General features: G+C 32.4%; 1 protein-coding gene and 1 long non-coding RNA gene across 4 annotated transcripts; both read left to right on the top strand.

The window, feature by feature from the left end:
* Positions 1-689: 689 nt before the first annotated feature.
* LOC134692354 (uncharacterized) lies at positions 690-1,818 on the top strand. The gene is made up of 2 exons (XM_063552808.1): positions 690-959; positions 1,518-1,818. Exons 1-2 carry the CDS (start codon positions 949-951, stop codon positions 1,816-1,818), a joined length of 312 nt encoding a protein of 103 aa, XP_063408878.1. The 5' UTR covers positions 690-948.
* Positions 1,819-2,108: 290 nt separating this feature from the next.
* On the top strand, positions 2,109-11,271 carry LOC134693779 (uncharacterized). 3 transcript variants are annotated; one of them, XR_010102473.1, is made up of 3 exons: positions 2,109-2,242; positions 4,612-4,776; positions 9,973-10,318. It is a non-coding gene; the product is annotated as an uncharacterized LOC134693779 (long non-coding RNA). The 3 variants fall into 3 exon arrangements; XR_010102474.1 differs by lacking the exon at positions 2,109-2,242 and adding an exon at positions 11,079-11,271 and having other exon boundaries at positions 4,478-4,776; positions 9,973-10,121; XR_010102472.1 differs by lacking the exon at positions 2,109-2,242 and having other exon boundaries at positions 4,478-4,776.

Raw genomic sequence — 11,271 nt, 5'->3', positions numbered from 1 at the left:
CATCTAAATTGTATGATAAAACCATAACTCTTCTTCTTGGTAAGTTATTATGTTTGGCAATAAAACAATTAATAATTATCATGATTAAAAAGTCCTAGTTCATTCAATTCAAATGCATTTAGCTTATTATATTTTACATGTATGCATATGCAATGTATGTCATGCATTGATGTATAGCAATTTAATGTCAAAAATTTATACATATACACCATGGCATACATTGTACCCTTATTTATTAATCATGTAAATTTATTTACATAAAGTCTTACAGAAGATGTCTTAAGTCAAATTTTCAAATAACTATTTTACAGGTCTTTACTACTTGTACCGCAGAGGTCCCAAACAGAAGAAAGCCTTAAAACGAGCTTTCAGTGCACTTAACATGACGAAAATACTTCCAACCGGTGTAGGAGGAACTCGTTGGATGCCACACATGCTTAGAGCAATAAATGTTATTATCAAAGGTTACAGGGGATTTAAAGCTCACCTAGAAAGTGCTTCACATGAAAATCCAAAAGCTGAAGGACTTGCCAAAATTTCGAACTGATGTAGCGGTTGTCACATTCATGTTAAATTTAAAGGTATACATGTAGAATACTAAATCATTATTAAAAACATACATTTAGAAGTCAAAATATTTTTAAGATTGCTTTATTGATTTTTGGTTTTCTTTATCTTGACATGTCTGTTTTGATTTTTGACAATTGTTACTACTCTTATATGTACAATGTAATTACTGCTTTACAAATAATGAATGTGAATATGAACTGCATATTTAAATTTCCATGTATATGACAAACTTATATATGTATTGAATTTTAATTAATTGCATTTCATTTAGGAAATCATATCACCTTTAAACAGACTATCCTTGATTCTGCAGAAACAGAACCTAACATTGTATAATGGACATGCACAGATCAAAGCAACTACAGAAGTTCTAAAAATATGCAAACCAAGTAAGTTATCTTGTAATTGCATATATGTCATAGCATAACTGTCTCTGATTGTACAGGTTATAATATTAAAGTAATTAAATAAATACCTGTAATCATCAATATCTCAGTCTATAAGCAAATTGTGTTTTATGGTGCAAGCAAAAATATGTTTCTCATTTTTTAACATGTTTAATGAATAAGTTTTTTTGTCATTTAAGAGTATGGGGACCATGAGATTCATCTTGTAAAGAAAAATCTCAAGTCCACCTTAATTATAAAGGTCAGGCATGGATATAGAGGAAGTTAACACAGAGTGGGCCTTTTTGAAATCTTTAATATATCAAAGGTAATTAATGTTTCTGCTCATTGTTTGGGTTGTTGTCTTTTTGGCACAATGTTTCCATTCTCTATTCTATAAAAACCTAATTTTAGCTTAATGTTACCTTTAGGGTAAACAACTCCTAACTCTGTATTCATTTACTCCAATTTTTTGCCTTGAACATCTTAATATTTTTAAAAATAAAATATCCATATATGTCTGATATTGAATATTTACAATTTTGTGTATTAATTTTTTAGGTACAGTAACAGACTTATAGATGGTGCCTTGACATGGGGATCTGTGTTTGAAACATTCAGGGATGGCCTTGACAATATAAAGCTTGTTATAGATGCTCTGCTCAGTCTACCACCAACAAGTGTCAATAAAGAAACTACATTCAGCAGAATCAAACTCAGCAAAGGCAAGAGGCGGGGTCATTTGAAGACGGACACATTGAAGGACTTGATCCAAGTCGAAATTGAGACTAATAATGTTGAGCAGTTTGACCCAAAGCTGGATGGTAATTGTTCATTCAAAATTATTTTTTTGTCTGCATGACAGAAAAAATTGGATAATATTAGCTCAAAGTTGAATTTATTCCTGTTTACTTATTTTCAATACTTACTGTCCTCAGTTCACTGTATCATTGTATGCCTTTTAAAACACATACTTAATGTCTTATGTATTTTCTCCCATGCTGTTAAGCTCTTTCAAGACAAAGTTTTAATAAGTTTAAGCTCCACTTTGATTACATATTAGTCTGAATAATTGTAAACTTAATTAAAATTTCTGACAAACACTGTTTATTTTTTTTAAATAATTTGTACTGTTTCAGATTACCCCTTCAGACAGAAGAAGGAGAGTTGGCTATTCCAGACCATCACGATTAACCGAGACACTCCAAACAAACACAGTCGACCAAGAAACTGTTGTGGTTGGTCATGATGAGATTGATACACCAGCTGCTGGTCAAGACATCCAGGTATTTATTGTATTTAAAATATATCACATACATTGACATAGTTCATAAAAGCATTCAAATATTTGTAATTTAAAAAAAAAACATAAATACTTTTAAGAATGAGAACCAGCAAAGATATAAATTTCTGCAATATCTTAATTCTAATACACAACACAGCATAAATTATTTTTCTTTGTAGAGAACTAATTACTATATATCATGCAAATTATTATAGTCCAAAGTTGTTGTAATTATTATACTCCCGCTTTAAATTATACCCCCGCTTTAAAAAAGGACCCCCGCTTTAAAAAAGGGGGGGGGGGGGGGTGGGGTATACTGTTTTACCGCTGTCTGTCCGTCCGTCAGTCCATCCATCAGTCCGTCCGTCCGTCCCACGAAACTTTCGTCACATTTTTCTCAGGAACTACAATACAAGGATTTCTGAAATTTGGTTTCAGGGTTTATCTAAGTCAGCTATACCGTGTGATGCATTTTCAGATTGATCACTTGACAACTTCCTGTTTACCGAACACTTGTATGATTTTACACATGATAGCCAAGTTGAAAATTTTCGTCACATTTTTCTCAGGAACTACAATACAAGGAATTCTGAAATTTGGCTTCAGGGTTTATCTAAGTCAGCTTTACCGTGTGATGCGTTTTCAGATTGATCACTTGACAACTTCCTGTTTACCAAACACTTGTATGATTTTACACATGATAGCCAAGTTGAAAATTTTCATCACATTTTTCTCAGGAACTACAATACAAGGATTTCTGTAATTTGGCTTCAGGGTTTATCTAAGTCAGCTATACTGTGTGATGCGTTTTCAGCTTGATCACTTGACAACTTCCTGTTTACCGAACACTTGTATGATTTTACACATGATAGCCAAGTTGAAAATTTTCGTCACATTTTTCTCAGGAACTACAATACAAAGATTTCTGTAATTTGGCTTCAGGGTTTATCTAAGTCAGCTATACTGTGTGATGCGTTTTCAGATTGATCACTTGACAACTTCCTGTTAACCGAACACTTGTACGATTTTACACATGATAGCCAAGTTGAAAATTTTCGTCACATTTTTCTCAGGAAATACAATACAAGGATTTCTGAAATTTGGTTTCAGGATTAATATAAGTCAGCTATACCGTGTGATGCGTTTTCAGATTCATCACTCGACAACTTCCTGTTTACCGAACACTTGCATATTTTTACACTATTAATATTATCCACTTGCGGCGGGGTATCATCAGTGAGCAGTAGCTCGCAGTTTACTTGTATTCAACCATGATGTACATCCACATCAAATTGAAATGATTAATATTACAAGGTTTTAATATATATTTTTTTCTGATGATTGTTATCAACCAAGAAGAAGATTGCAGTACAGATGAGGATGAGGACAGTGGTGAAAAAAGTGAAGATGAAAATGAACTTGCTGAACAGGAGTTGTTCAGCAAATTGAAAAAAATCATGAAAAATTATGAAGAATAAATATATAATCAATTGATATAAGCTTTCTTCTATTTTTGGTCTGCATCAGAAAGGGTGATCTCTTTAACTTTCCAAAGTCAAATTTGAATAAACAATATGTGATGGCAAGGGGTTTATATCTACATGTATACATTTAATTTACATTTACATGTTTGTCTTCAATTCAAAGAATGGAGTCAGTTTTGTCAACAGTTTTGAGAAGGTTTTTATTGAAGGAAAGTAGAATTTTTCATATAATATGGAGAAAAAACTCTACATTTTTGACAAGATTTATACACAAAAATGTAACCTCAGAATGCAGGATTTTACATCTAATATTCCAAAATTTTCTGGGGGGGGGCATGCCCCCAAACCTCCCTAGCTGGTTCGGATCACTTAGTGATCCTCACCGGGGACACAGATTTTATCCGGTCCAGTACATATAAATTCAGGCTAGTATTTTTTTTTTTTACTACCCCATAGGGCTAGTTATTCAAATAGTTTTTGGCACAGACTGTAAACAAACAACAACCACTGTATGTCTGTACTCTAACTATTTATTCAGAAAAGAAGATGTGGTATGATTGCCAATGAGATAACTCGCCACAAGAGACCAAATTGACACAGAAATTAACAACTATAGTTAACTTTAGATTGCCATAACCAAATGTTAGTAAACTGTTATACAATGCTTATTACCACTAAACACAATCAAGTTTGAATATTTGGGGGCATCACTTTAGTCGTTCTAAAGTTATGCCCCTTTACAAATGGTAAAATTGCTATTTTTTTTAGTTTTCTTCCTATTTCTGTAGTTTGCCTTAATCTAATGTGATAAAACTTTTATACAATACTTTTTAGTTATTTTGTGTATATTTAAATTGCAGAGTAATGAATATCTTATATTTCATAGGGATCAATATACAGGGATATTGCTACTCTGAGGCCCATGCAGGAAAGTCATATTGTGATTCAAAGATGGCAAATAAGCGCAAAAAGATAAAAAGTTGGGTTGCAAGTTGAAAAAAAAACATTGTAACAGCAGCTGATATGAAAACTGTCCTTGACTCTAGAACAGGTAAATTAACAAAATGTACATTGTTCAATCAGAAAACATAATTACAACACAAACTCACCGTGATCTAAATGTGACCTGTTAAAATAAGCAAATCTGGTTCTATACACAATTTCAGAGACAGTCTGATTCTCTTTAGTAAATTTCATTTCACAAATAAATCTGACATGATAATGACAAAATGTTAGACGAGTCACAGACTCAGGCTCACATACACATCAGGGGCGGATCCAGCCATTTTAAAAAGGGGGGTTTCAACTATATGTCCCCATTAAAATGCATTGATCGGCCAAAAAAAAAGGGGGGGTTGCAACCCCAAGACCCCCCCCCCCTGGATCCGCCAATGCACATGTTACATAACCCATATTTAACAGAAAAAATTAAAGCATTGGATAAAATGATCCATGGCATGTTGTTTGAAGCCCCATGTGTGATATTATATTAAGATAATTTTTCTGGTCTGTGTATCCATCTGCTTGACTGTTTGTCTGTCTGTTCCTTATTATACCTACCCCCACAACAGAATTTTATGATACTTGGTAGATAATAAGGACAAACTATGTAGATGTGCATATCAACAGGAAATTACGATTCAATTTTTTTCTAGGAGTTACTCCCCTTTGAACTTATTTGCTTTAACCCTTTCATGCCGAATGTATCCTTTTGGCACACCGGTGTAGATGCCGAATGTATCCTTTTGGCACACCGGTGTAGATGCCGAATATTTCTATTTTTAGACGGTCCCAGTGCAAACAGTAAAAATAATGTTTAAACATGTTTCTTGAACCCGTTGCTTCATGGATGTTATGATAAACATCAAATGCATTCGATATTTTAGTATCGGGCGTAAAAACACTGTTGAAATATGTTTTTTTAAAGATTGTTGAGGGAAAAAAAAACTCGTGAAAAACAAAATGGCGGAATCATGGTCAAGAGTTTCATTTTGAGTTGAAACATTTAGAAAACTTGACCTGCGGTCATGAAAGTGGCTTAACTTGAACAAAAGTAGTTATTGTACGTATATTTTGGAGTTGTGAGAAGGATATTTGTAAAACAATCTGAAATCGAGACTTTGATTGTCGCCATCAGGTGCACGACTGTAAATTATTATTTCTCGTTGCCGTTTGACAGTCAACCTTTCATTACCGATTGAGTCAGAGTCATGAGTCTGTAGTGCTACGGGTTTTCTTTCTTTTTATTGAAAGGCTGTACTGCAGTATGTACTACGGTCGACAAAACGAAAGTCCAATTTCATTTAAAATAGAACTGGATATTGACAAAATTGACAGCTGAGTCTATAAATAGTGTGGTTCATAAAACACGTGTTGTTACATCTAAAAGCTTTATTATTTTACATAAAAGTGGTTTCGAAAGATGAGACAATATTCTGCAATCTTATTCGTATTTTAATCGAATGTAAATTTATTTTCCATGATGTATCTCGTCTTGTGACAGAGGTTTTTAAAAGTCTTGTTCAGCATACAAAAATTTTAGATTTTGTTTTGTTTTGAAAAACAAATTATGTTGACCAGAGACATGTATACTATATATGTCTCTTTGTTGACAGAGAAAAAAAATACTGAAAAATGCCAAGATGATTATTTTATTTTAACAAATCGTTTTCTTTCTCATTTAAAAAAATATTGTAAAAGAAGGGAAGTGGAAATAGAAAAATTGTTTTGGAAGGGAAGGGAAAATTATTTTTTTAGAATTGGGAAGGGGGAAAAAAAATTTGCTGAAGGGTAGTGATTTTTCCCCAAAGTGAAATAACATAATGTGTTGTCTGCTGCTTCTGATTAACCTTGAGATTGCATCATTTATTATTGTAAAATAATACTGTTCCTGTATGTTTCTGAAAACAATAGGGGTTCAATTTTTTGTTCTGGAAATTATGAGGAAGAACTCCCCCCTCATGTTGCACACACAAAAGATGAATGACCAGTGTAGCAGTGCCTAAAGTTTATTACAATTTGTAATGCCAATATAAGCAACCATTTTTAACACTAGGAAACATCTTTTTCGTGTTCAAAAAGTGACTTTAAATGGTATATAAATTGCTTCTTCTCTCAGATGCCAAGTCATATACATGTAGTAGTAAAAAGTAAGAGAAAAAAGTAATCAAATTTGAAATGGGATAATGTACCACATCAGGGTCTTGTAGCTGTCACCTTGTAAGTCAGCTTCTTTAAAAATTTACACTGTTAATGGGACTAGCACACATGATAAGCAGGGTATCTTCATACCACATTAATATATAGGCTTATATTGTAAGTAACACTTGCTGCTGGATGCAATAGATTAATTAATAGACTGGTTTAATACAATGGTTATATTCTAATAACAACCTCACTCAAGTAATTTTTATTCACTTTTTGACAAATCATTCCATTAAATAACCCAACAGTATTAACAGAAATAAAAAAAAAAACAGTTTCCATTGTCCTCACTCAATTTCAAAATCAAAATTTATGATATGAATCCTCCTTTTCAATGAGTACACAGCAATATAAACTAAAACAAATTTCATAGCTTCCAAATGTTATTACAAACTATATCCGCTCCCTGATGTAGCTTTCCATCAATGAATTTTAAAACTGAATTTTGCAGTAAAACATGTACATGATTTATTAATTTAATCTCTTTTGGCAATTGTTTTCAACGACTTGCATCTGTGTGTACATACCATGAGTTTAAATAAAACAGTACCCAGTAGTTGTCTGCATATTTTCTATCCTTTTCCTCTACTGCATGTGATTAATAAATTTAACTATGATGAAAATAAATTTATAAAATATTAGTTATCAGCTTTTGGTATTTATTTGTGCTGCTTTAACAAACATCAGTTGATGTATTTGTCAATTTCATGTTATCTTATACATCCTTAATTTTGACTACTTAGTTTCAACAATTTTCAAAAAAATAAATAATTCAGTAGGCTCTTTATCTTGAGATCTATACAGCTGAATATTTGCTTATTTCTTGTACATTTATTTATGCTTAAATATTTTTTATATATTATAAAACCACCATGACCCAAATCAATTTTTTTGGAAATTTCATGGATTTAGAACTTTGAAAAAAATCACTTAATGGGTTTATTTACTAACTTTTATTTATTGGAAAGCTTTATCTCATTCACATGTGGAAGAATTAAGGCATTACTGGGATTAAGTCATAAAGTAAAGAAGTCCCATCGATTATTATTGCAGTTAAACAATATTTTTAACTAGTTCAGTAATCGCACATCAACGCTGGGGGTATTATACAACTCGTCTGGAAGAGTTATTGTCCGTTATCGAACCCGAGTTATCTTTCTTCTTTCGTAACCGTAAACAAATGGCGGCCAAAAATCTACGTGAACGACAGTCTCGATTTACAAGTATTTTTGCCAAGAAAACGAAAACGGAAACAGGTTTTGAAAGAAAATAATTCAGTAGCTCATAGAATTAGAATTTCGAATCACACGTGTGCTTAAGAAATGTTGCCGAATGGAAGTGAAAGTGATATACGGTCATGACGGTAGGCAATGACAAAAATTATCTTCCGACTCAATCAATCTACGTTTTCAACACACGTTTTTAAGGTAAACTAATTTTCACTCTATGAAAAGGTTACGGACGATCAACCTATGATATTTATCTACATTTTATGAAAATTTGACCGCATAACTCGCTACGGTTGCTGAGTTTTCAATGACCCAAACTACCAGGTCGTTTTTGCTGAAGCACATGTCAAATTAATCCCGGTCAGGCAAATGGCTCGTGCAAATATATTTCGGCCAGGAAATCCCGCGAAAAAAATAAATTCAGTAGCGAAAGTGTTAATGTACTTCTGCAAAAGTGTCATTGCAACTCCTCTGTTACTACACAACAGAACTTCATGAAACTTTGTAGATAATAAGGACATACTATGCAGATGTGCATATCAACAGGAAATTATGATTCAATATTTTTTCTTGCACAATTTTTTTTTACTTACACTTACTATATTTCTTTAATGATAATTTGGGGATGTGGGGTATGTCCAGGATTTTGGCCAACCAACCAAGATGGCTGCCATGGCTAAAAATAGATGATAGGGGTAAAATGCAGTTTTTGGCTTGTAACTCAAAAACCAAAGCATTTAGAGCAAATCTGACATGGGGGTAAAATTGTTTATTAGGTCATGATTTATCTGCCCTGAAATTTTCAGATGAATCAGACAACCTGTTTTGAATTGGTAATTTTAAGGAAATTTTGCTGTTTTTTGGTTATTATCTTCAATATTATTATAGATAGAGATATTAATAACTGTAAACAGCAATCATGTTCGGCAAAGTAAGATTTACAAATAAGTCAACATGACTGTAATGGTCAATTGACCCCCTAAGGAGTTATTGTCCTTTATAGTCAATTTTTAACAATTTTCATAAAATTTGTAAATTTTTACTAACATTTTCCACTGAAACTACTGGTACAAGTTCATTATAGATAGAGATAATTGTAAGCAGCAAGAATTTTCGGTAAAGTTAGATGTACAAACACATCACCATCACCAAAACACAATTTTGTCATGAAACCATCTGCTTCCTTCACATAGACCAAGGTGAGCGACACTGGCTTTTTAGAGCCTCTAGTTTGAATAATGTTATAGATAGAGATAAACTGTAAACAGCAATAACGTTCAGCAAAGTGAGTTCTACAAATCAGTGAACAGGATCAAAATTGACAATTGACTTCATAAGGAGTTATTGCACTTTAAAGTCAAATTTTACAATTTTTCGTAAATTTTTGCAATCTTTTTCAAAAATCTTTCCTGAAACAACTGAGACAAATTTAAATGTACTTGGACCCAAATAAACATTATGGTATTTATTTTTTTTTTAAAATGTAAAATGTGTCCAGTGACCCTGTCTGCCTAAAACATGGCAGACATGGCTAAAAATAGAACATAGGTAAAAAATGCAGTTTTTGACTTTTCCATACATGTATCTCTGAAACTAGAGCAAAAGTATAAAGGTTGCATTATTCCATGCATCAATTGTAAATAAAAATATCATGTGAGCAACACAGGCTCCTTGGAGCCTCTAGTTTAAAATGTTTTTCTTTTCTTCAAAATATCATGTTGATCTATGCTGTAATGTACACACATTTTGTTGAAGTTGAAAACATGACCTTTGAAACGGTTTATAATTCCCCTCATTATTATTTCTGTTTACAGGTGTTGCTGGATGTCAAGTCTCTAAATGTGCTAACAACACCTCATAACACAAACTGATTACACACAAGTTAGAAGGAATAAATGATTTTAATGAGTTGTGAGTTGAAAAAGATGGTATACTACTGAGGAAAGCCTACAACATCGGCAAGGTAAAATTTATTCCTAATAAATCCATAGACCAAATGGATTTTGGTAAACGACAGGAAAATAAAACAGAATAATGTGTGATAATATCAGGATTTGATTTACCTGTTAATGTAACTGGAAAAATCAAAATGCCTAAAACAGTTGGTGCAGTTAATCTCCATGAAGGACCAGAAATAAAAAACAGAAAATGGTGAAGACTCATCCAGTTAACCTCTCGTCACTCAGAAAGTTCTGATTATATGCTGTTCTTTTGCTCAAAAGTTGGCTGTGTCATTAGATTTGCTACCTTAAATTGACTTGAAAACCATCTATTGAGGCCTAAATTAAAATATTGTTTGTTTGCCCTTTTCCGACCCTAAGTTTTGAAACAGGGTAGGTAGGTAGGTAAAATATTTTAATAACCACTTGTTTGTATTTTACCAATAACCATGATTACCATGAGAAATTGTTCAGCATTTATTACTGTTTATGTCTGATCAGTCCATAGGTGGATTTTTGAAAGGTCAAATTTCTGATCATATGGGCTATCCAATTTACCAGCCAGTGATCATGGTGATAGTCCAAATTTCCTCCTCATCAAGTCCTAATACAGGACCTACCTGTTGTCTATTTATTTGTTCTTGTCTTGAAAGTGCATGAATTAGTTGCCACTGAACATTAAACAACCAACAATCAATTAAACTTAAGGTTAACAGGGGTAATGCCATCTGTGGTGTTAAAATACATGTAACTACGCTAAAGTCTATTTTTCTTTGCAATATAATGTTTTTTCAAATGCTAAAATTTTATCTTTGTATACATGTTTGCTAAAATTTTATCAATTTTCTGCAAAGCTAAAATTTTATCTAAGTTGTGAATGCTAAAATTTTAGCTTTTGGTCTGAAAAAGAACCAGCTAAAATTTTAGCTCTCCTTTACATTACTTACTGATTTAAGCTAAAATTTTATTTTTTGCTTCAGGACTGATGAAGATTGCACAGCAGAATAAAAATGATTGCTCATTTGGGATTATCTCTTGTCCTTGATATATAGTTAAACAAGTGCAGAGATATTTTTGCCTGAGCTTTTGTTCTTTTTCATCAATGTTCAGAAAGAAGAAATATAGAAGAATAAAGAAAAAATTGGTAAGTTTTTGAATATTGATAAAGTTATA

This window comes from Mytilus trossulus, chromosome 12, assembly GCF_036588685.1.
Source record: "Mytilus trossulus isolate FHL-02 chromosome 12, PNRI_Mtr1.1.1.hap1, whole genome shotgun sequence".
Classification (NCBI taxonomy): Eukaryota; Metazoa; Mollusca; class Bivalvia; order Mytilida; family Mytilidae; genus Mytilus; species Mytilus trossulus.
Note: the sequence above shows the minus strand (reverse complement) of the source record. Positions and strands in the feature narration are given on the sequence as shown.